General features: G+C 47.5%; 1 protein-coding gene and 1 long non-coding RNA gene across 4 annotated transcripts in view; one reads left to right on the top strand and one right to left on the bottom strand.

Annotated features, from left to right (window-relative positions):
- The first annotated feature begins 4,224 nt into the window (after positions 1 to 4,224).
- On the top strand, positions 4,225 to 24,860 carry P2RX7 (purinergic receptor P2X 7). Of its 2 annotated transcripts, XM_090063812.1 has the most exons (14): positions 4,225 to 4,522; positions 5,341 to 5,543; positions 7,203 to 7,335; positions 7,779 to 7,850; positions 12,412 to 12,484; positions 13,905 to 14,001; positions 15,561 to 15,641; positions 16,163 to 16,292; positions 17,400 to 17,530; positions 20,774 to 20,867; positions 21,086 to 21,151; positions 21,242 to 21,355; positions 21,726 to 21,824; positions 22,616 to 24,860. In XM_090063812.1, the coding sequence occupies exons 2-14, from the start codon at positions 5,419 to 5,421 to the stop codon at positions 23,093 to 23,095; spliced, it is 1,695 nt and encodes a 564-aa protein (XP_089919938.1). In that variant the 5' UTR covers positions 4,225 to 4,522; positions 5,341 to 5,418; the 3' UTR covers positions 23,096 to 24,860. The 2 variants fall into 2 exon arrangements, with proteins under 2 accessions (XP_089919938.1, XP_089919939.1); XM_090063813.1 differs by lacking the exons at positions 4,225 to 4,522; positions 12,412 to 12,484 and having other exon boundaries at positions 5,342 to 5,543.
- Positions 24,185 to 25,352, bottom strand: part of LOC149857900 (uncharacterized) — a 3,372-nt gene continuing 2,204 nt past the window's right edge. For both annotated transcript variants that reach the window (XR_016444330.1, XR_016444329.1), the window contains one exon: positions 24,185 to 24,323. This is a non-coding gene — a long non-coding RNA (uncharacterized LOC149857900). The remainder of the gene's footprint in view (positions 24,324 to 25,352) is intronic.

The following is a 25,352-nucleotide window of genomic DNA, read 5'->3' as shown; positions in this document are numbered from 1 at the left end:
GAAACTGAGGCACCATGATTGTCTTCATTTTTAAGAAAGGAAACTGAGGCACCAAGAGGTTGAACAAATTCCTCCAATGAGGCTGTATAGGACACGTGCTTGAGCTGTAAAAACTAGAGTATGTTCCATTTCTGCTTGTACTCTTTATGCTGACCTGTAAGGATCAAATCTACCTAGAAGTTGCTGAAAGACCTACATTCCTTTCATATGTTTTCCTGGTGTCTTTTTAGTCCTCTTTTCTTTGAGTGTGCCGAGTATCCAGACTGCACAGAGAGAAATGGAGGGAGTGACATTCTGCAGTGCTGATTCTGGCCTCAGGACACCGCTCCTGGAGCATGTAGGGACCACTGAGGAGCCCACAGAATCTGGGGGGAACTGTCAGTGCTGGAGCACTTTGGGCTGATGCAAGCAGCCCTCCGCTTCATCCCTTCACAAGTCCCAAGACAGGGCACAGGGGTTGACAGTGCTACAATGCAAGGACTTGGGGCTAGGGCATAGCCAGGAGGAAGCTGCCTGTCTTCCACCGCAGACTGTTTTGGCTACCCAAGTGGTCCAGATATCCACCCTAATAGAAGCCTTCAGGGCTTGATCACTCCAGGTGTGACTGAGGAAGTAGGAAGAAGACCAAAGAAACCTAGTCAGATCCAGCATGCTGCTGCTAGCTCCTTCCTGCAAGCCCTGCCGTGAAATGGAGCTGTAGTCAGTCCAGGACAGGTTTTGGATTCCACTGCACTTTCCAAGTAGGGGAGAGACAGGATGCGTGGGGGATTCCTGAGGCTTATGCATCTTCATGGGCATTTCTTCCAGTGGTCTCAAGCCACATACACATGCAACCCAAAGTAACCAGAAAACAATCTTATGTTCCATCATCTGTCTGTATTCAATGTCTGCAGGCCAAAACCAGAGACACACCCCATCCCCACAGTTTAGAGAAATCAAACCTTGGCTCTATCTCCAGGTTTCTCGGGCACAGCGGAGGCTGTGGGGCTTCACGGATAGGACAAGGGTGCTGCTTCCTTCCTGTCCCAAGGAGAGGTGCTGCCACAGGCAAATGGGAAGTGTGCCAGGGAGATGAGGTGGGATCCCACAAAACCTCCAGCTAGTGCTTCCATGTTTCCCATATGGAGCCCCACAGGTACATCCCATGTCTCAGGATAGTTATGATGGGTGGCACTGAAAGGATTTGAACAAGGTTTCCTAATGGCATTACAACCCTATCAGTGATGTATTCACTCCTCAGCTTCTTATTCAGCTGAAACTTCCATGCAGCTAAACTTCAGGATGGGACTCAGTATGATTATTTGTAAAGAGTTATAGAGATGGCAGGTTCCACAGGCCAGAAACAGAACAAACCTTGGCCTGATTTTTTTTATCCAAAGCCCTATAAATGTGCAGACTTAGCCTTCCTGAGGCCTGACAAATGCTCCTGAACGTTTGACTGCCTTGTGAGTTTCCAAGGGGAACTCAAGCATGGAAACCAGCAAATCAGAGTGGAAAGAAACCTGAGCAATAAGAATCACGCTTGACCAACAAAGAGAGATCACCTTATATGGGAACATCCCTGGGCAAGAAGATGAATGCTGCTGGACTGGTTCCTGAGGTCAGATCCCAAACAGATGGAAGAAGTTAATGTGAAAATGAGTGTGTTTAGGAAGAGAAGGTGACACTTTGAAGAGCATCTCTGCTTGCAGTATGGGATCCAAGTCCTGTTGTTCTTCCTTTTTATTAGGAATAAGGGGATATGTGCACTTAGAGCTGACCGAGTTATATTAAAATCCATTTCTGTGGGGCCATTCTGGCACTCAGATGAATCACAGATCTCACTTTGGCTTGTCTCAGTGAGAACTGTTATCATTATGATTTCCTCCAAATTTATTTAAATGGTATTAATTTTCTCCACATCAAATAAGCCATAGCTCTAAAGACCTCAATGAGCAGTGGGCCACAGACAAAGTACACTGAAGCCAATGAGAACTGTGCTTACTTACCCTCAGACAGCAATTTGTCCCTTTGTACAAGAGGATTATAAACAGCTCTCAAGGAACACTGCCAATTTATTAAACACATTTATTTCTGCAATTCTTGTGCTGACCACTGTCACAGATAGCACAGTGGATGATTATAAGCCAAAAGAGATTAGAGAAGAAAATATTTTTCCGTGCTTGGTTGAGTTTGTTTGCTTTGTGCATGTGTAGCTTTGGTAGTGTGGTTTTATTTTGGGTTTGTGTGTAGATGTGTGAGGATCTTTTGCAATGTAACAGGAGACAGAGAGGAATTTTTTCTCTGCCCTGAATCTGAAGGTATCTGACTTGGCGTAACACACGTGACCTGCCCTGGATCTTGGTCAGCCATTTTACACCTGTGTAGGGCAGGCAAAAAATACTGATACCCAGCCTGCTTGCATTGTATACAAACTTGGAAAGGTTCAAGGTGGAGATCAGCTGGGAATCAGGCCTCAACGGGTCCAGAAAAAGGTGAATACTACCCCAGCATAATCCTCTTAAACTCATCTTTGTTTCAAGGTAATTTGCATCATCACAGACCCTCACAGGACGTGAGGCTTCATACCAACTATGAACTGACTGTCCAGAGGAGTTTTCCATCTATTGACTCCTCTGTGAAATCCTCTGAGATATGAACTTTCATTTCTACCCAGGAGAATTTTTACAATCTTTTTTCCAATGCCTGATGAAGGCTGCTTGTGCCTGAAAGCTTGCAATTGAAGATTTTTTTTGCAAAAAAACCATGTTGGCCTAATAAAAGGTATCATGTCTACTACGAGTCCTGATAGCCTTCTTCTCTAGACCAATATAGCTACAACCTGGATACTAGACTCATCTCTGCATTTAATTCAACTTGTCAAACCGTGTGTCCTGCTAGCCTTTGCAGGTCCTTAAGAGCAATGCAAACTGACTCCAGTGGATTGGGCCTCTGCACACTGAGGCCCTGGGATGCCATCCTTTGGCCACATGTGGCTTGTGTGATGATATAGGACTGCCCTCTCCTGGAGAACAAATGTCACTATGAATAGCACTGGGCTCAGCATCTGATGGCCCTGCAAATGCTCAGGTATTTTTCTGGCTAGTAGCAAACTCAGGCAGTGGCAAAACTCACTCTGCTATGAGGGAGCTCACTCTTTTCCTTTCTCTTCTCTTCCCTCATGCACCTTTCTGTCAGTGGGATCACACAGAAACAGAGCAACTGAAGTGTGGTGGCATGTGGAGGTGGCACGACTGAGTGGAGATGGTGACGTAGGTCCCATTGGCAGTTCAGTGCAAACTGCTCTGTTGGTTGGAAGATGAAATAGGTAAATAATTCATCTCTCTGTCTCCCTTGCCTGTTCTCCCTGGCCCTGGGGACAGAAAAATGAGAAGATGTTGTGGAAATTAAACCCTGCTCCTGCACTCCCTGATGGCCGCTAGAAAACTCTTGTTGATTTTGTGCTGCAGAATCAGGTCCTTTGGTCACATTCAAAGCTGATGCAATGTGACAAGGTGAGATGCTAAGTTGTATCATCTCTCTTTGAAATTAGGAACAAGCTGCAAGCATTCATCAGTCCACCGCAGCACTTGACAGAGCATGAGCTTTCAGCCCACGTTCAACACCTTCCGATTAGATCAGTAAGAGTCAAGTTGTCCAATGGACATTGAGAAGGATACAAGTCTGTTTCCTGCTGATAACTTAGCAGGATGTCAAATCTTGGATTTTCCTTCATCAGGACAATGATATGAATAGCCAAGCTGTTTGGAGGACATGCTAAAAATATTAATGCATCTGACATTTAGATTTTTCATTTCTATAAAACATCTGAATAGTCTAAATTTGTGATGTCCAATCAAAAGGAATGCCAGAAATGTTGCTCCTCTGAAAACTGTCTTTGTCTGAGAGTGGGTGGGTGGCTGTGGAACACTTGTATTTTTGTCAAATTTGGGTCATATTCACCTCTGGTCTAATTTAATCGGCTTTACTAGAGACGCAAGAGAAATGAACATGGCCTTTTGTCTTTGGTCTGTACATAAGTAAAGCATCTGGCATGATAACCTCAACTTCCCTTTTTATGTATTTATTTACTTATTTCTTTTTTTATTAACGAGTGACAAAACAATTTCTTTCTCAAAAGAACGTATTTATACTACCTTCCATGCTAATGTAAGTGGTTTTCTTACTGTGCCTTTAAGGGGTGTGTCATATGAAAGTGGGACGGAAAGGGTGGGAAAAAAGCAGAATCAAGTGGTTCTTGAGAACAAAGTATCCTGGGGAACCAGAATGGAAATTACTCACGGCAGCGGCGGAGCCTGAGCCGGACATCTGCCGCTTGTTTACACCGACGCCGGTGATAAAAGCGGCCGCCGAGAGAGGACGGGGGAGAGAATGAGCTGGGAGCTTCGCACCAGCTGAGGCAGAAGACCCTAGAGTGGAACGGGCCACAGACCCCCCCAGTAGGAGGGACAGGAAGCTCCCGGGCAGGACAAGCTGCCAACCGCTCAGCTCGAGGAGCAGAGAACTCCGGGGACAAGCAAAGGTAAGTCCCCAGAGAGAAGGACAGGGAACCCCAGCGGGGAGCCACAGCTTACCCAGGCAGAGGGGAGGATACCAGCCACAGCCAGCTGCAAGACGACGAGCGAGGCGCGGCAGATGAGCGTTGAGGACGAGAAATCAAGTGGCGGGGAATTTTGGGACTGCGAACCCGAGACACGCAGCACTTGCAGGTCCTGGGCTGGGGCACCGGTGCAGGAACACAACGTCTCCAGAGAGGGTCGGGACCTGGAAGAGCACTGAGGAAGTGCCGTCGGGCAGAGGTTGACGCCAGCTGGCTACAGCCATAGTCTAAGATAGGGATTGCCCAAAGGCGGCCTGGGAAGGTCCGGGTAAGAGGCCCAGCCAGTAGGGTTGTGTGGGGCCTAGCTTTCAGTTCTTCAGGTTTTGTTTTCCTGTTAAAAGGGATACCCCAGCTGAAGGGTATAGCCGGGGAGCTCGGGTCAGGGACCCCGCAGTGAAACCCCGCCTTGGCCGTGACCCAGTCCTGGGTCAACCAGGATACGAGGAACTCTAAGATAAGGGTCAGTCAGACCGGTGAGGCGGTCGGCCCGTCCATAGGAAGCCGGGTCACACATTAGAGGGGAGCACCAGAGGAGGCATAAGGCCGGGGTGCAAGGGGTGGTGGAGCCCCACAACGTGACCGCTGAGGGATCCCGGGCTGCAGAGTGACCAGGAACCGTCCTAACTGAACCTAAACAACAAGTCGTGGCGGGCGAGATCTAGGGCGGGAAATGGACTTCATAACACCTACTCCAAACCAGTAGCATTCCAGGGTGATCAGTGACGGTCCTCCTTCCACAGGCGACTACCCACGGGGACGACCCCTCCCTCTTCCCCCAGTCCGGCAGTCACACACAGACTACTAAGGAAGTTGTAACAATGCCTGCGTTCTGTAGCCTGAATAATCTGTGTGAATATGAAACATCTAAAGCTGTCCGTTTTCAGAGTGGCTACCTTGGAAGTCTGAAATGGATCATCCATATAATAGTTTTATTATATGTTTGGTAAGTTAAGAACAGTGATATGTTGCATTGTACATGAGCAGGCATGTTTATTATGTGGGTGGTTGTCTGATCGGTTATAACTCGGCTCAGCAAGTACCTGGAGATCTTGAGCTCTGTGCTGCAGAAACAACAGAAATCAGTTTTATAGCTTTTCTTTAAAGGGTAAAATAAAGTGTTGCACAGCAGCCACGCAGACAGTGACAAGGAAATTATCTGCACAGTACAGATTTTACTGTAAACTTTCTAGTCAGAAAGCATTTGAATGTGGTATCAGTTTCCTGTGTCGATGGCTGCTTTCATTGGTCGTGTTTGCTGACAAAGTCTTCAGATGTTCATAAACGAGATTTCATTCCTACATAAGGGGGACAAGCTAACACATGGAAAACTAATTGCAATCTTACTGCAAGTCAGGAAGTTTTGTTGTCCAATTAAGACACCATTTCTGTCTAGTTGTTTAGAGCTGTGTTTTCATAGCCAGACGGCACCTTAAATCACTCCTCTCAAAGGCATGGCATTAAAATGCCTTGTAGGAACTATTCTAAAATAAACACAGGGTTTTTACAGTTGCTTTGCACTTAAGTATTTTAGATATTATTTTTCACTCCCAGGTTGGTTATTTTTTAACTGAAATGACGACGACGCTCATAACGCTATCATCTAAAATAGAAAACCATTTTTTGAAAGCAACCTTTTGTACACGATATTACATGCACAGTAGCTGTTACAAGTCTCAGTACTTTTATAAGTTTGGTGCATCATGAGCTGCAGAAGCAATGCATGCTAATAGCTTTTAATTGGTCCCCATCAACTTTAAAAAGTATTGTTTCACTGGGGAAAAATAAGTGTGTAATAACATTTCTATTTATAAAAGCTTTTCACATTTAAATACTGGCCTGGATTTACTGTATGATGTCCCTTTATAACAGTAACATATGGGAACACTGGGTTTGCCTTTACAAAGAACCCTTTGAAAATGACATTTTAACCAATGAAGATGACTGTCATCTATAGAGGCTTGTGAGCTACAATAGTTATTGCTTTTCATGAGGCTCTGATCACATGCACATTGCCAAAGGGGGTTGCAGAGGCAGCCTATTTCTCCATCTTATAACAAATTTACCAGTTACCTAGGAGCTTCTTAACTAAACAGCCTGAGAAGGGATCACTGGAGTTGGCCACTTTGAAAGATGAAAAAGTTGAATAGTAACAGATTTCTTCCAAAACAGAACATGCTGGGACCTCAGTTAGACCATAACCCATTTAAAACAGAGGCTGCAGTGTTTAAATTCACATTGACACCTCTATGTTGAAGAGAGTCAGCTCTTGAAGGGTGAAGTCAAGTGCCACAGCAACTGGGTGTGGCAGGCCGGGGGGGAGATTTAATTTGACTAGCACACGACTAGATGATGTTTAAGATAGGAAATAATGAAGAAGGACCAGATTCAGTGGTCACGTATGTCAAAGTAATTCTATAAAAGCCAAGGAGATTGCCATGTGTAAGCGAGGGAAGATTTTGGCCGGACAAATCATGATGATACAGTCTCCAGTTACTTTCAAAGGTTCAGTTGTATTTTAACTTCCATTATGCATTTACTAACTGTGGTGGTCTGTCATTTAATTGTCATGGGGTCATTTGTCCTTTCTGTTTTGTCTGGTTAGTTTTGCACTTGTGACCAATCGACTCTATCAGGAAAAGGAGTCTGTGATCAGCTCGGTTCATACCAAAGTGAAAGGAGTGTCCCAGGCTGGCTCCAGAATCTGGGACACGGCAGAGTATACCGTTCCCATGCAGGTAAGTCTCCCCTTAAAGTCAGCGCAATGGGTGGCAGGTGAGGTTGCTTTAGTGCTAGGTGTCTTTAAAGACCACAAGAAACATAATGTTAAAAGAAATCATTCTCTTTTATGGGTTAAGAAACCTGTTTCTGTCATGACCAATTTATGATTATAACAGCAGCAGGTCTAAGAACAATTCCAAGTATAACTCTACTGAGTTTAATAGAGTTACTCCTGGTTTACATAGGGATATCTGGGGGGGGGGAAATCTGGTTCCTCCAATGTGGTACACACTTGTGTTCAATGGAGTGATTTCCTTTTTACATCAGCATGAGTGAGATCTGAACCAGCCCCATTGTCTTTACAGGAGTCACTCTGGGTTAACACAGGAGTGGCCACGATCAGAATTTGGTATACGATATTTAATTTAGAATATTTGTCCCCTCCTGTCTCTCTGCATAGGGAAGAGACACTTTCTTCGTGATAACCAACATCATTACCACAGAAAAACAGACTCAGCACGTTTGTCCGGAGGTAACTGTATTTTATACGTGACTCATCACCTGCATAACAGTGTTCTTTGGCATGAGTATTCATAGCAGTTTTCCACAAGCAAACGTTGCTTTGTCTTCCCTTGCTACTTTATCTTACTGGATAACATGCCACAACTAGTTTAATTACTCTCCTTTTTTATTCCTCCACCCTGTGTTTCCCAATGAATCAGCCAGCAGTTAGTTTTGTGCATGGCACCAAAGACCCTGCAGCCAAAACTGTGCTAGTGCCTCACTAAGGCTTATGTTCCCAGCTGGCTTCACTACAGGTGGAGACTACAATGCAGAGGAGCAGGAGAGTTAAACAAGTCACTGTTTCTCTGTAGCGATTTGCTGTTATTCTAAATGTTTCATCGTTTCCTAGTTTCTAGGGTTGGAAGGGACCTGAGCAGATCATCAAGTCTGACCCCCTGCCATGGCAGGAAAGAGTACTGGGGTCAAACAGCCCCAGCAAGGTGTTCGTCCAGCCTCCTCTTAAACACCCCCAGGGCAGGAGCCAGCACCACTTCTCTAGGAAGCTGGTTCCAGATCCTAGCCGCCCTGACCGTGAAGTCACACCTCCTGATGTCTAGCCTAAATCTACCCTCTGCCAGCTTGTGACTGTTATTCCCGGTCACTCCTGGAAGTGCTCGGGGGAACAGGGACTCCCCCAGTGCCTGCTGGTCCCCCCTGACTAGTTTATAACAGGCGACTAGATCCCCCGCCTCACCCTTCTCTTGTGGAGGCTGAACAGGTTCAGGTCCCGTAGCCCCTCCTCGTTGGGCCTGCCCTGCTGCCCCCTGATCATGCGAGTGGCCTCCTCTGGACCCTCTCCATGCTGTCCACGTCCCTCCTGAAGTGCGGCACCCAGAGCTGGACGCAGTACTCCAACTGCGGCCTGACCAGTGCGGCATAGAGGGGGAGGATCACCTCCTTGGACCTGCTTGAGATGCATCTGTGGATGCATGCCAAGGTGCGGTTGGCCTTCCTGACCGCGTCCCCACACTGCCAGCCCATGTTCATCTTGGCATCAATGATGACTCCAAGATCCTTTTCTGCCTCTGCCCTGATGAGGAGGGAGTTCCCCAGCCTGTAGGTATGGTGCCAGTTCTTCCCCCCCAGGTGCAGCACCTTGCACTTGTCAGGGTTGAAACCCATCCTGTTCTCATCCACCCACCCCTGTAACCTGTCTAGGTCTGATTGCAGCCTATTCCTCCCTTCTAGCGTGCCCACATCCCCCCACATCTTAGTGTCGTCAGCAAATTTGAGCAGGTGCTTGTTACTCCCACGTCCAAGTCACTGATGAAGATGTTGAACAGTGCGGGCCTGAGGACCGAGCCCTGGGGGACCCCACTGCCCACATCCCTCCAGGTCAAATGTGACCCATCCGCTACCACTCTCTGGGTGCGGCCCTTGTCACGAGTGGGACCTGCGAGTGGCCGTGAACTCGCTAGCGCCCCCCTGCCATGTCAATTACGGTGATCCAGCACCCTCGTCTCGCCTGCCACGTCTTTGTTCTTATAAGTTCAGTAAGGGAGGCTGCCTACTCTCACCTTGACACTGCGCTGGTATTACCTCCGTTCCAAGTGGGGTGTTCCAACACCCCCAGCCTTATGGGCAACGCATGCCTCCTACCTCCCCTTTAGCACGCCCCATGCCTCGCAGCTGTTCCTGGACGTTTATTCTGTCCTGGCCCTCCGGCACCCTCTCTGGCACCCCTTGGGCTCGTCCTCCCCTGGTGCCCCTCTCTGGCACCCCCGGGCCTGTCACCCACCTGGCACCCCTGGGGCTCGTCACACCCTGACGCCAGTCTCCAATCTTCCCAAGGCTATCACGCTACCTGGGCCATCCTCCTAAACCTTTACTGGTCCCTCTAAAGTCCATTAATGGTGGATACCAGATTAGGCTCAGGCGGCTGGAGCCTTACCTGGCCTTTCTGACCCTACTGGGTTCTTGCCAACGTTATGAGTCCACTTAGGCTCAGGCGACCTGAGCCTTACCTGGCCTACCTGACCCCTCGGGGTCCTGTCAATCCTTGATGTCAGCTTAGGCTCAGGCGACCGAAGCCTTACCTGGCCTTTTAGGCCCCTTGGGGTCCCCAGTACTGAGGAACCCCTCTAGGGTCCTTTTTAGTCTCCCCGTTACTGGGTTTCTAATAATCAGAAAATGCCCCACCTATTCCTGGGGCCTTTCTTGATACCCGCACCCGCTCCTGGGGCACCTCTCAACACACGCTCCTGCCCCTGGGGGCTTCCCTCGGTGCACTCACACTCTCCTAGGGTTCTTCCTAGTGTACTTGCCCACTCCCGGAGCTTCTCGCCCCCTCTAGGGCCTTTGCCGTGCGCCTCTCGTGCCCGTTGTCGCCCCCTCTAGGGCCTATGCCACGCCTCTCGCGCCTGTTGCCCCCTCTGGGGCCTATGCCGCCCTCACAGGCTGGGGTCTGCAACCCCACACACCGCGCCTCTCTAGCGCAAACAGCTGTGCCCCACGGGCACCCCTCACTGTGCCCCACTGGGCACTGGGAACCCCCAAGCCACTGGGGAGCCCCCGTGAGGCCTCCTCACACCCCTACACCCTCACCCGGTCCTCCAGTGTAACGATAACTAAATCCGGAGCCAAACAGCTATAACTCAAATAGCAGAAGCCTACCGGCTTGCAACCCAATCCTCAGCCCCCGAGCTTGTAAACCCAGCTCCGCTCAATGCTGGCTCTCACCCATACCTCTGTCCCAGTTCTCTCTCTCCCCTCGCATCATTGCAGCCAGTCAGACCGCCACCATCGACGCTGCTGCTCAGCGCTCCCGCTCCTGCGGCTGCCAGAGGGGAACTGCCCTCAGGCCCCGGCCTGGGCTGCTTATAAAGGGGCCCGGCCCTGCCCCCTTCCGGTCACCTGACCGGCTGGTTGCCACAGCAACCGGCAGCTGCGCTGCCCTCCTGACTGACAGCTCTCCTTCTATCCTCTAAGGCACAGGACACCTCAGTGCCCCTGTGACAGCCCTCCAGCCAGTTGGTGACACATCTGACTGTGTGGGTGTCTACGCCACAGCCCCTCAGTTTCTCAATGAGAACGGGGTGAGAGACAGTGTCGAAGGCCTTCCGAAAGTGCAGGAAGACGATGTCCACTGCTACCCCTGCGTCTGAGGATTTGGTGACCTGGTCGTAGAAGGCCACCAGGCTGGTCTGACACGACCTGCCGCTAATGAACCCGTGTTGGTTGCCCCTGAGCATTATCTCTGCCCTGGCCCCTCGTGGACATGCGCTAGGATAATTCTCTCAAAAAGCTTGCCCAAGATCAAGGTAAGACTAACTGGCCCATAGTTCCCTGGGTCCTCCTTCCTCCCTTTTTGAAGATGGTAACCACGTTGGCCTCTTCCAGTCCTCTGGCACCACACCAGAGCACCACGAGTGCTCGTACAGCCGTGCCGGGGTACCGCAACGACCTCGGCCAATTCCCTCAGCACTCGTGGGTGGAGATTGTCCGGACTGGCTGATTTCAATACATCCCATCCCTCCAGACACCCCCTGACTAGATCCTCCCTGACCCTTGGCCTGGGTGCGCTTCCCCTGGGGCCTGAGGGGGGCCCGGTGGGGTGACCTGGTTCCTGCTCAGGAAAATGGAGGCAAAGAAGTCGTTAAATATGTTAGCTTTGTCGTCTGGTGTGACGACCAAATTTCCTAGCGTGTACTGCAGGGGCCCCACGTTACCCTTTTTTTTGCCCCCTATGTATTTAAAAAAGGACTTCTGGTTGTCCTTGATCCGGGTTGCTTGTCCCAGTCCCATCTGCACCTTGGCCTCCCTGACCCCCCTACATCCCCGAGCAACCGCAGTGTAGTCCTCCTGGAGGATGGCCCCTCCCTGCCATCGGGTGCACGCCTCCCTTTTAGCTAGGAGACGTTCCCAGATGCTTTTGGTGAGCCGTGGGGGCTTTTGCGCCCTCCTGCCCCCTTTGATCCATGTTGGGATTACCTCCCTTTGAGCTTGGAGGATCGTCTCCTTAAGGAGCAACCACTCTTCTTGGACACCTGGCTCCCCTCCCCTCCCCTCCGGGACCTCAGCGCTTCCCCAACTATTCTCCTTAGCTCATTGAAGTCCGCCCTCCTGAAATCCAGGACTGCTGCCTTGCTGCCGGCCTTTGCCACCTTGCGCTGGATGGTGAATCCCAGCAGGCGATGATCGCTGTCCCCCAGGTGGTCGAGCACCCGCAGCCCCCGCACCAGGTCATCGCCAGTGGCCAGCACCAGGTCCAACAAGGCATCTCCCCCAGTGGGGCTGTGCACCTCCTGGGTTCGATGGAGGTCCTGTACTTGGGCTAGGAACCTTTGTGAGTGGTCAGACCTGTCTGACTGCCCTTCCCAGCAGATGTCTGGAAAGTTCAGGTCACCCATGATGACCACGTCCTTTGACCTAACTACCTCCGTGAGCTGACTTAATTCCTGGTCTAGCTCTTCCCCTTGTGCTCATGTCTCTGTTGGCATGGAGAGGCAAACCAATGATATCAGTTTATTGTGGGGGGAGGGAGAAAATATTTATAAATAACTGTCTTTTATGTTGATTTTTTTTTTCAGTACCCTATTGCCAAATATATCTGCTCTTCACACAGGCAATGTGTACAAGGGCGTACAGATTCCCTGAGCAATGGTATGTGGGTCCCATATTCAGACTGGAACTCGTTTCTGGCTTCCCCCTTCTGCTGCACTGTTGATAGTCTCAGGCTGCACAAGACCTTGTTTCTACAGACAGAATGGTGGTGCAGCTCTGGTAAAATGCTAACGGGTACCTAACACATTATTGGCTTCATCATCAAAATAGGAGTACTTATGGGCATTGAATCAGCCTTACTGATACAATGCAGCATTGCTTTCAGCCTGGCAGAGGAACAATCATTTCAGGCATGTCTGTACCACTCTTGTTCAGCTGGACAGCACTGTGCTATAGCTATGCGCACAACCCTCCAAAGAGGTGGTAGTTGGGTGCCTCAGGGCACCGCTGTGGGTGGGCTGATAGACACTGTCTTGCAGAACTATAGCACCACGTGAACACAGCTACATTAGATCTGGCTCAGGAGCCAGCATGTGCAAAATGGCATGGCATGTAACAGAAAAGTGCTGCCGGGGACAATAATGCTTGAAGAGTTTGCAACTGAAGAGCCAAACTGTTTTGAGATGGGCGAGAACTCTCATTGGGCAAGATGTGCACACACAGTTCCCAAAGATGTGACCAGGATATGCAAGGGTAAGGAAGGGGATGTGAAAGTATGGGTTTGGGAGCCAGAGATAAACAGAACAAGAAGAGAAGTGATGTGAAATCTGTATCTGCTCATTGACTATCCTTTGGAGAGCTCATTGGGTCTCCTTATCAAAAGGGGGTGCGGAGGAAGCAGGCAGAGGGAGCAGAGAAAGATGAAGTGGTGAAGCTGTCACGCGCCATTTAAAGAGAGCCCATGCTTGCAGTCTACTCCACGGTGCAACTTCCACTGAAATTGGTGACAGTTCTGAAGAGTGATCCAAGGACTGAGTTGTAATTAAATGCTGTAATGCCCAAGACACCTATCAAATGGTTGGCTAATTCTTAGGATTGGAGAGATGTCAGTGTCCTGCATCAGGCCTGATTAGCTAAGTGACATTGTCCAGATGGCACGATACTTCACTCTTCACTGGTTGAGTAAGTTGCCAAGCAATATCCTGCTGAAAGCATGATGGGAGTGAAGTTCTGCACCAAGTGGGTTATTCTTGCTCTATTATGCTCACAAAGTTGATTTAAGCCTTTGCTTTTCTGTTGCAGGAAGTTACTTTAATATTGTGCATGGACTAACAATACATGCAGCAGTGACATACATGGTCAAAGGGATGCCTTAATCACTGATTAGGTGTGGCAGAAGTCTTGAAAGCCCTTCCTATATCTATTTCACTGCAAGAGAGCTGCACGAATGGAAAGCTATATTCTGATTTAAGTTCCCCGACTGCAGCCAGTGATCTGTTAGTACTTTGAGACTGCCTTGTAAAGGGCAGACTCAAGCCTCACATGCCAATTCAACAACTCCTTTTCCCCTTCTGTACAGGAATTCAGACAGGAAAGTGTGTACAGTATAATGCAACTATTAAGACCTGTCAAGTCTCTGCGTGGTGCCCTGTGGAATCAGTAAAAAGTCCCCCAGTGTAAGTAAGAGGCGTATTGCCTGTTTATTTAGTAATTAAGGGTATGATCCTGCAAAGCAGTGAGAGCTGAGGTTTCTCAGCCCCTCCTAGTGGGCCACTGGAAATGCACCTTGTAAAACAGCAGTTTCCTTTCTAGCCCTTATACTACTAATGAGACCCATATCGTGTTTTTCCGTAACATATTTATATATCATCAAAATGCTGCTACCAAAATAATGATTTATAGACCTGTCTTTTATGAAAGAGAAGATGTTAAAAGATAACTGTCAATAATTTCTAACAATAATAATAAGTGGGAAATTCTTTTAAATTCTGACTGTAACAGTGTCCCAGGGGAAGCAGTAAAATGCCCTAGTGTTGGTAATGTAAAATTTGACAAAACTCAAAAAATATACTGGAGAAAATAACTCTTCCTTGAGCCCAGAAGTAGACTATAAATGGGACATTTTAATTTAATTGTTTCCCCATCTCTAACTGCTTTGATCCCACAATTATAAAATATTGCAGATTCAAAAGTTCCACTTAAATGTGAAGTCACTCATCTGTATCAGAAAAAGTTAATTCATTAATTAATAAGATGAGCACTCTACTTAAGATCTAAGGATATATTATTCCATTAGTCCCTGTTAACTAGCAGCATTTGACGTACGTACACAAGAAACTAGTTCAAACATCTGTTATATTAAACTTGACCTCACTGCTGGATATACAGGACAAATTCCCTGCACGTGAGAACTGGTGCAGCAACTTTGACTTAAATGGAGCTGTGCCAGTTTAAAGCACAATATAATTTTGTTCCTGTGAGCGGTTGGTCTGTTTCTTCAAGCCTGGAAGCAGGAATACGACAGGCAAAAATCTATCAGACTTTTTTTCAGGGTAAGCACAAAAGCATTGTTCAAAAAGGGTTCCTTTTTTCACCTGACCCAGGATCTCCTGCAGAACCCACAGAGGCCTTTGTCCCTGTCCGTGTACCCCTGCTATAAAGCCTTCCACCACAACATATGATTTTTCCTACAGCTCGTCCTTCAGCTGAGCTCTTTTAGCTCTTATAGGAATTGCCTGACCCACCCTGCCCAATTCAAATTAAAGGTCATGGTCAAGGGTAATGCAACGTAAGGTGGCCCCTAAGTCTAGACTGGTCAAGGCATACCAGTTTCTGTAGGCAAAAATGCATAGAAGTGACCTGGCAGGCACCACTGGTTGCTGCTCCTGTATGGCAAGATTTGCTGTGGCAATCTACCCTTGTTATTAGAGTAGTATCTAGGCATCCCGATCAGAATCCAGTCCCATAATGTACGTGCCATACAAGCAAATGTGAGAAGATAATGCTTGCCCCAAAGACACAGTTGCAGTTAAGAAAGCCAGGTTTTCCATTCGCAGTCCCCCAAGACATCCAACTCCTGGGTCTACAACTCATTATTTTCAGTGTCATATTCCTCCTCCTGATAATTTTCCCAGTAATAGTAAAATAGTGTGGCATAAATGGAGCTATTTAACTCCAGGAAGATAGCTGTTTTAATAGCTTGCGTTACAAATTTATAAATATATTCTTCTCTTAGGCCTGCCCTTCTAAAGAGTGCTGAAAACTTCACGGTACTAATAAAGAACAACATCCACTTTCCAAAATTTAATTATACTGCGTAAGTAAAAACGTTACTTCATCACTTCTGGAGAAGCAATTCTCCCAAAAAGGATTACATAAAAATGGCTTGTCTAACTCAACAGATCTGTATATTCAGGGGTGAATGTACCTGGCAGATAAAATTATTATTTTTACTGTTTTTTACTATTGTTAATTCTTCCTAAGCCAACACAGTTTTAGGAGGGTGAGACTGACTCTATTTCCTCTCATGCATCAGCAACAGACTTGCTTGTAAATTCTCATGGATTTTGCCTCAGTAAAACCCCTGAAGGGTTAGGATCATAAGTATCATTTAGCACATAATACATATGAGTTGCAAAGTCTTGCTGGTGGTAATGCCCAATGAGTCAAGGAACCAGCTCAGCTCTCAGGCCCCCGTTGGTGTCTGTAGAGCTGGTAGCTATAAGAAAAGAAAGCCTCAATTTATTTGTAAATTGAGTGAACATAGCTGCATTTATAGATGCTTTTCAGAGAAGAACTTTAATTTACCCTTTCAAATATTTTTTTTGTTCTCTGCAGAAATAATATTTTACCAAAATTCAATATTACATGCACATTCAACAAGATTACTGCACCCACCTGTCCCATTTTCCGGCTGGGAGATATTCTCCAAGCAACAGGAGAGAATTTTTCAGACATGGCAGTTCAGGTTTGAAGCACTCTTTTGGTTTCATGATCACTGCTAGAATTCCTCTGCACTATTGCTCTTTTTATTTCCTCATTAATATATTGCATTACTTCTCATAACAGACGTGTTCCAGTTAGAGCTTGATCCAGCAAGGTTCAGAGTGCCCCCAAACTACCCCTGGAGTTAGTGAGACTTGAGAATGCTCAGTGTCTTCCAGGATTAGACCTACATTGATTGAACTGTAATTACCAATTTGTATTACCATAACACCCAGTTGTAGACCAGAACCTCATATAGCATTGAGCACTCTACAGCACAGAGTGACATGTTGTGTTCATTAATTAAACAGTCTTCCTAAGTCAAAGTCAAGCAGGGATTCCTACTTTTTCTCACTTCTGCTAAAGGGCACCCCCTCAGTAATGTCTTAGGGAGAAAGAACCTCCCAAAAGCTCATCTGGAAATACTGCCTTATATCCTGGCCTGTGCTTTTCCACCAAGTCTTATTTTATGAATGTCCCAAGCAGAACACGTGTAGCAAACTAGCCAGCTGAGTCTCACAACCCATCTCTAAGGTTAGTATTTACAGAAGGGTGAAAGGGAGTTATAGAGAAATAAAGTGATTTGCACAGAACCAATAACCAAACCCCGTCTACTGGGTTCCAGTGTCCAGACAGGCTGCAAGTCCATCAAAACTTCAACATTCAGGTACAGATCTGCATTTGGGATTCCTGTCAGAGTTCATTCAAGTTTGAACTGAGCTGTCTCTGGCTTAACTGAATCAAACCATGGTCAGAGAGGGTGAGCTAAGTCAGGATTTTGTTTTTAATTATAGGATGAGGAAAAAAACCCCACAAAAAACCAGGAAGATGCCTCCAGAACTAGGGTGAACTCTAGGTTCTAGCATGCAGGAATTTAGAGTCATGTACAAGCACCCTTGGCTTGATGTGGAAATGCATTTATACTTGCTCTACATCTGTGGGTGCGATCCTGCCACTGGAACACCCTCAGATCTCTTTTTACTTCACTAGGAGTTTGGGGCACAGAGCAATGGCAGAACAGGACCCTGCTCAGTCTTCTACATGTGTTCCTGACCATGCTGTAGAGCTCATTTCCTTTTTCTGGCTGCAGGGTGGAATCATGGGTATCGAGATTAACTGGGACTGTAACCTGGACAAATGGTTCCACCACTGTAGTCCGAAGTACAGCTTTCGTCGTCTCGATGACAAAACCACCAAAGACTACCCTGGTTACAACTTCAGGTAAGAGACAGGCATTCACTGTCATACCTAGCCAGCAGCATGCTCTCTATCTTGGCTGTTTGAAAACTTTGCTGAAAAAAACCTCCAGTCCCCAGCAGTATGGTCAATTCAGACGATGAAGCATGGGCAGGCTGCTCGGAGGAAACCTGCAGACTGCCAGCTTGCACCGTGACTGGCCAGCACTGTGCTAATCAGCATGGACAAAGGAAAAAAAAGTCACGCACCCAATTTCCCTCTTCCTCCCTCCAAAAGAAAGGTTTAACATCAGAAAGATGCGTAATCTGAAAAAGTAGGGCAGGGAAGGTTAATGGGCAACAGGGAGTTTGATTAGATCCTAATAGAAAATTGGCCCAAAAGAGTCTGACAAAGCTAATTAGAAGCAGGGGGTGGAGGAGAGTTTGCAAAACATCCATCTAATTTCTCAGCTTTGGGTCTCAGTTATTTTCTAAGCATGTGTACAGTCTCCAAGGAGGAAGCTCCATTTTTTGTGCCAAAAAGAACTCAGCCAGGGTTCTGTTCCAGCTAGGTTATGGGGCCAAATGTTATTCTTACTGAAACAGGCATAAATCTGAAATAATTCCACTGACTTCTCTGGACCCCCGCAAGGTTTGTGCTGGTGGAGGTGCAGCAGGTCCCAAGTGTCCCAGGGTCCTGTGGTCAGCCCTTGCCTGCCCTCGCTTGATGTGGCAGGCAAGAAACAACAGGGCATGTGGGACAGGCTTTGATGGTAACAACGATTGAGAAACAGTTCCTCAGTTCAGTCAAAATGGACAAACTTAGGTACCTTTCCCTGTGTTCGTATCACTGGGCCATCCCTGCTCAGGCTTGTATGTAGTCTGCAATTAGAGGACCCTGCCCATTCCCCAGCTTTGCAGGCTGGCTAGTCCCCAACATAACCCACCAGCCACAGGCCTGGCTAGGTCCAAAACAACCCACAAATAATGAACAGACTACATGCTTGCTCAGTGCTGGGGCTTCCCCTGGCTCCAGCCCTCCTGGGCCTATCCAGTTAAACAGTCTCAAGTCCAGTCACCACACAGCTCTATTCCAGGTGCTCCTTTCCCTGGCAGTGCCAGGGCCTGACTGGTCAGCTCTCCTCACTTTATGTATCCCCAGGGGCTGCCCCTTCCAGCCTGCAAGTGGCCCACCTTAAAGACGAGTGTCCCTTTTCCCACTCTGACCCTTGTACTCTCTCTCACTCTCTAGTAATGGAGTTAGGGTCTCCTGTTACAGAAGGGGAGAGCCAAACCTGGCTCCAAAAGTCTCCCTTTTCTTCTGAACGTGTGAAGCCATCAAGCAGACTGGAGAATTCCCTTGCATGGGGAAGCTTCACACATGTAAACACATTGACAGAGATGTGACTTGGGCAAGACAGGGTAGCACGACTGCAATGGTACAGCCATGTTCTCTACCTAGTGGAATCTAATGGCAATGGGTAAACTCAAAAAGCAGTAATCATTTGCCTTCCTGGGTAGGTTTGGGGATCCGTAGGTCTTTATGAGACGCATGGGTGCTTTCATCACAGTGGAGAGAGGGTGTGGGGGAGGATCTTAGGAGGAACGTGTAGCAGGATAAAACAGAGTTGTTTCCCGAGGCATGGACTGTGCGTGTTGTTCTGCGTGGGTTATCTCCTGGGCCTGGGCAGCCTGCTTCTTCCTGCTGCTCTACACCAATGTGGGACCCCACCGATTGAATAGGATCAGGACTTACTTCCAAGTGCAAAGTGTTCGAGGTGCAGCTGCTTCATCTGACCATCCATGAAGCTGTTATACATCCAACTGGAGCACTATGCTGAAGGAACTTTCTGTGGCATTTTGAGCCAACGTTTCTTCATCATCCTCCAGAAATAGCAAGTAGCATGGGGAAGAACTGCTCAATCCAGAAGATGCTGGTACAGCCTCAAAATAGAATCGCACAGAGCTGCAGGCATCAGAGGCTTAGCCAAGCCCTGGCCAGTAAAACATGCGTCAGCCGTGGATTGTGGAAAATGAAAGAACATTTCACGTCTGCCCAGCAAGGAAAATTAAAGCCCATTATGCTGTGTATTGCTGAGTGACTCACTGCAAAGTAGATCCTAGTGAAAGGAAAGCTGATGAATACAAGAGGAGGGGGAAGGCAGATTACAAGCACTTCAGAGCTGTGCAGAATTCAGCTCACAAGAGCAATGCCTCGAGGTGGGAGCAAAAGCTGGCTGAGGCTGGTCTGTTAGGATTAAGGTGTTAAAGTACGTCTTGGAAAGCTTAAGGAAACTTTGTCTTTAGTCACTCTGAAGAGGAGTGTGAGTTCTTGGCACCCACCATGTCAGGAAGTTAAAGGCATGCAGCACCCTTCTGAATGGGGCTGAGGCTCCTGGGAAGAAACCACTCTCCTGCTTGGGCCTGTGCATAGGATGCCTGCCAGTGGATCTGGGAGTATCTGAAGTCCCAGGGCGATGGGTCTGGGAGGGAGGACGCTCATCAGCTGTAGTGCCCTACATGCAGTGTTTGCAACGATTGAGTTCTGCCTGCTCAATCAAGATGGTTTTCTGAATGATTGAGTCCTGCTTAATTGATAGGAGTTGGAACTGATTTGGCTGATTTGACCTGGAACATGAAATATATTATTAAAAAAATGCTCCCTGAAGTCCAGTGCTTGAACACTCAAGAGGTTTGGGGGCCTGACTTGGGCCAAGCCCAATGGTCCTGCCTCACATGTTGCTCAGTCTTAAGTTCACCCTGACATAAGGGTAGGCTGCCTTCTCCTGAGGGACAATTTAGGAGATTTGTTTCCAGTTTCCCTCAGGAAACTGGCCACACGGCCCACCCTATAGATACCCAGGGCATCTGTACAAGGCCCTGCACCTCTGTGCCTGCTTTGCCCCCAGCAGCCCCCACCTGGACTTCCTAACTTGGGGCCTGACAGGGCTCCCATTACCGGTACCTGCTCTCGGGTACCACTCTTGGCAGAGGATCTATAGCATGAACCAGCAGTAGGAGTTGCAGGGAGATAACAGACCCCAGGCTTGTACTATCTCTCTTCTGGGAACTCCCTTATCCTGAGCTGATTCCCTCCCCTTCTAGTGATCCCAAACTCCTACCTTCCCTGGGATCCCTTTCGAGCACAGCCTCCCTTGCAGGGAGCTATTCCCCATCTCTCTACCCTGCCTGGGCTTTGGTGCCAGATCAGCCCAGAGTGCCAGGCTGGCAGAAGACCCACCGCAGGGCTTCCCTCAAACTGCCCAGATGTTCACTTGTTGTTTTTCAGGTTTGCAAAGTACTTCAAGGATGCCACCGGCAAGGAGGAGCGGACGCTAATCAAGGCCTATGGAATACGGTTTGACATCCTCGTCTTTGGCACAGTAAATGCTGTTCTTCTGATTCCCCCCAAATCCATAGGGTGCTGTGCTGTCACACCTAGAATATTCTCTGAAATGTTGGACTTGCTCAGGTGTATTGTGTTACAGAGACAGGGAAACGCTGTCAAGTTGTGTGTTAGGCCTTGCTTTGCCCAGAGAGCAGTGTGAAGGGAATGGTCCTCATTGGCGACATCTAATCACTCACTTCTGTTTTGCACCAGGCTGGAAAATTTGACTTAATTGAGCTGGTGGTGTACATTGGGTCGACCCTCTCCTACTTCGGCTTGGTAAGAGATTTATTTCCTGTGCTTATGGAAATGACTCTGAGGACGTCTCATTAAGAAAATTGAATCATGGCTCGTTTTTGTTTGCACCAGGCTGTGTTCATCATCGATTTTCTTACTACTTCAACCATTTTTCCCTGCTGCAAATCACCTGTCAAGGAATATTACTACAGGAAGAAGTATGAGACTGTGCCAGGACCAAAAGCGGTAAGGAATGCAATCAGCTGCTTAAGTGGCACATTCAAATTCACACTCTCCCTCTCAGTATTCATGCTGCACCTCCTCTGTGGCACAAGCTGAGCCTCTAGGCCAGGGTTTTGTAAGGAGTCTGAGAGAGCTGAGTGCCTTCATCTCAGCCATAAAACTGCATCACCTCACTCCTACCAGCATCTCTTCCTCCTCCCTCTGCTCCAGTTCCCTGTGCCTTCAGCGCCTGCTCGCTCTGCCCTGCCTTCCTCCATGTTCTCCTCTTGCCTGGAACAGCATCCCATTCAGCATGCGCCTTCTGTGGGGCTTTTATCTGAGAAAACAGTGCAGGATCTGCCCCACCTGAGGATGCTCACTCTTCTTGTTACAGACGGTGATATACGTGTCATATGTTGATAAGCCACACGTGATTCTGGTAGACAAGCCACTGGACAAGAGTCTGCAGCATATTAAGGGTCAAGCTCTTGAGGTAAGAACAAGCATCTGCGTTTGTGGACTTGGTTCCAGAGTTTTGCTTCCCCGGCCTCTCCCCTGACACTACCAAGTTTTGGAAGGGCTGGGGCCAGGACCCTGCAAAACTCCAGAACTTAACTTTGTTCTGTAATCTGAAAATAAATGTATTTGAATAAAATTAAAAGATGCTGTTCCCATTTGGCAGACTCCCTTTGAAGATGTCCATTACAATGATTTGATCTATCCAATTTCAATTAGATAGGAGTTTGCAGTAAGGAAACCATCCACTATAATTGTTTTCCCTCATTAGTTCTCTCAAAGGAAGTCCAGGATTGTGAAAATTAACTTACTTGTTCAGTGCTAGAGATATGTGATCCAGAGATTAAAGAACACGGCCAGGGAACATGAACTGCAATTGCCTGTGCTGTGACTGTTACGTGGATAAAGGACTCCTGCCACCAGGGCTGTTGATCCAACACCTTTCACTGGGTATAAATTTATAAAGTGTATTTAAATGAATGTCCACATGGTATGTGTGTGAACCAGCCTGGGGGAACTTGGCCCCCCTTAGCTGCGGATTTGTTCTGCATTCAGTTTTGAGGCAGGTAAGCCATCATTTTCCAGATCTGCCACTTGACTCGTCTTACATCTGTTTTGCTGTATTAAATATGAGGCTTAAGCGATGAGAATCCAATTTTGTAAAGTTAGAGTGATGTACTAATGACAGGTAAGTGCAGATACGGAAACTGCAAAAGAAAACACTACATGTCCTTACCTCACTGATGATGGGTTTGTTTCGGATTTTAGTTGCAGATATACCCCGAGGAGTCTACTGATGCTACCAAGCACTCCAGTCAGGCCTCTGCCCTTCCAAAAGCCCAAGAGCTGCAACCTCTTCAAAGTAAAGGGCAAGAAGCTTCCTCCTCCCACAAGCTCCCGTCTTGGTGCTGCTGTGGGAAATGCCAGCAAACAGAGGCATTATGGGAACAGCTCTGCTGCCGAAGAAAAGATGGGACATGCATTACAGCCTCTGCTTTGTTTGAACAGCTTGTTCTTTCCAGATCCACACTGGAGTTTACCCTGCTCTACAAAGAGCCCTTGTTGGACTTGAATACTGAGACCCTCAATAACCAGCTCCGTCACTGTGCTTACAAACAGTATATTCACTGGCGTTTTGGCTCTGCAGAGTTGGCAGGCCGAGCTCTAATCCCGAGTTGCTGCAGGTGGAAGATCAGGGAAGCATATCCCAGTGAAGATGGCAAATATTCTGGTTTCAAAAAGAGATGAGGAGCTTACCTTTCCTAAGCCTCTGATGCAGCTCTAGCCCTGCTATGCAGCTTGTTTTACACAATTAAGCCTCCTTTTCTATTACAAAGCATTTTCCAACTGAAATTTGTTTACTTACACTTCACTGCTGCATGAATCAATTCTCTACCCAGTGGCATCTGTGAGGCAGTACTGTTATCTCCTGCTTAGCGCAGGAGTCTTGGGTTCAGTCCCTCACTCAGCAGACTTGGACAAAGAATGGAGGCCATCACTTGCAGATGTGACCTCAGGTGTTGGGTGCCCAATGTGGCAGAGATTTAGAGCAATGGGCATGGTAAAGGAAGTCAAAAGGTACTCTGCATCTTTAGAAATCAGACTGCACCAAGTCATCTCAAGATGGGAGCTGAACTGAAGCCAAAAACAGATGGCACTTGAAATCTGACCCTTCTTTCTCCCTCTGGATCACGGGAGTAATTTTTACCTACCTTAAGAAAGGGGTCTGGAGCCTTGGAGGAAAGATGCTATAAAACGGAGAGTCATTCATGTCATTGGTCTGCTCAGACTCAGACACTTTATCGGTCCTTTGTCACACAAGTAGTGTGAGAGAAACAGCTGACTGGATTGGGCCCCTGAATATGTATTTTCTGGAGAAAGCTGTGCCACAACTCTGCTACCTCAGGCTTGTTCAGTTTTGCAGTTGGCCCAAGGCTCTGTCATTCCTCAGCTGCCTTTGCACACAGAACTTACGGTGGCAGACAAGCCACCCCCACAAGCTGCCAGAGTACATACGTGTCCACTTGCTTCTGGTAGCTTCACATGGCTCTGCTATAAAGCTTTGGGAGGCCACCAGCTGCTGGTGGACCATGGCCAGGGCTGTCTCCAGTTCTGCCGGCAAAACTCTGTAGTATGAACTAGGCTGAAGATGCTACCAGAGAAATTAGCTCCCTCTGGGTGAGGTTAATAACACAGACAGTGCACTTTTAACCATACGGTTATCTCAGTGGTGCCCCATTAAGCATGAACTCAGGAATTGCAATGAATAACATTTTTCCTGCTTTCTTACCTTACTGACAGACAGAAATCTGCGCTCATTTAAACCGATGCTTCACTCACTGATCTTGTCCTGATGGTATCTGTTTAGCTGACTGCAGACTTTGGCCTCAGATTTCTCTGACTTCAGTCCAGACTCGGGGATTGGCACTGGCTTCATTGCTAGCCTGCAGTCTCAGGAGTGTGGAGAGCTCTGAGACTGTAGATAAAGGGCAAATACAGGCTCATGGTCCTGTGGGTTTTGTGTTATTTTTCCTTTCATTCTGATCCACCCCTTGTAACTTCTCGTAGAAATGAGGCAAGAGGGATAATAAATTAGTCTAGACTAGGCTTATGTCAGCTCTGCATTATTATACTTGTGCAACTCAATAGCTTCTGCTCTTAATTGTCTATAGGTATTTTAGAACAGGTTGCTGGAAAAATATTCCAGCTCTAATTGTATTTCCAGTGGCAGCATATACTAAATTGCATTGACATTCATGCAACAGCATCTCATTATATATATTGATTGGGACTGGATTCCTGAAGTCACTAACAGTCTTCCTACACTAATACATACGTTGGTTAACACACTTTCTTTGCTTTTGGATCTGTCCTACTGATGCCAGCATCAGGAACTGGAGGCTCGTTTGAGATGGGCATTTCAGGTCTTGTTTGATGCATGATTTATGTTATTCTGCAACCCTTTTATCCTCCTGGTAAGTTTCGAGTCCTAATAAAGAGAGTGTTTAATGTACTTGTGGCGGAGTAAGTCTGTCCTTTAGTGGTTACACAACAGTATCAATACTGAATTCCCACAACCAACCTACCAGTTCCATTTGCTTATTCTCCTTGTTATGATTATTATGACTATCTGTGTTTCCAAAAGCCCGTCATGGTATCTGGGCAGCCAAATATTAGTAGAAATATGAGCTCTTTGTCACCTTCCTTGGTGACTTGAGACTTCATTCGTATGGCACGCCTGATTGTGCTGTCAGAGGAAGAAAAGGTGCAGTAAAGGATGCGACTGGTGGGAGGAGATAAATAGTGGGTCTGGGACCTCAAGGGCCCCATTCTGTCCACATAGTACACAGGGGCAGCACTGGGGCTCTGCTATGATTGTGTCAGCTGGTCTAAATTCTGGTCTTGCCCCCCTCCTAAAACCCACTGGCTGCAGTAGAGGAGCAGTGGTGTAACTGTGCGGAGAATCTGGTCCCAAAAAGTTTCAGACATGCAAACTGACTTTTTT

This window comes from Crocodylus siamensis, chromosome 9 (assembly GCF_052110815.1).
Source record: "Crocodylus siamensis isolate JL-2025a chromosome 9, ASM5211081v1, whole genome shotgun sequence".
Lineage (NCBI taxonomy): Eukaryota > Metazoa > Chordata > Crocodylia > Crocodylidae > Crocodylus > Crocodylus siamensis.
Note: the sequence above shows the minus strand (reverse complement) of the source record. Positions and strands in the feature narration are given on the sequence as shown.

What these genes read in the sequence shown, in the direction of transcription:
- P2RX7 (XM_090063812.1), top strand. Translation starts at nt 5,419, where the DNA reads ATGCCTGCGTTCTGTAGCCTGAATAATCTGTGTGAATATGAAACATCT. An exon ending in TACAGATTCCCTGAGCAATG is followed by an intron (nt 12,485 to 13,904) that starts GTATGTGGGTCC and finishes CCTTCTGTACAG; the next exon opens with GAATTCAGACAGGAAAGTGT. An exon ending in TTTCAGACATGGCAGTTCAG is followed by an intron (nt 16,293 to 17,399) that starts GTTTGAAGCACT and finishes TTCTGGCTGCAG; the next exon opens with GGTGGAATCATGGGTATCGA.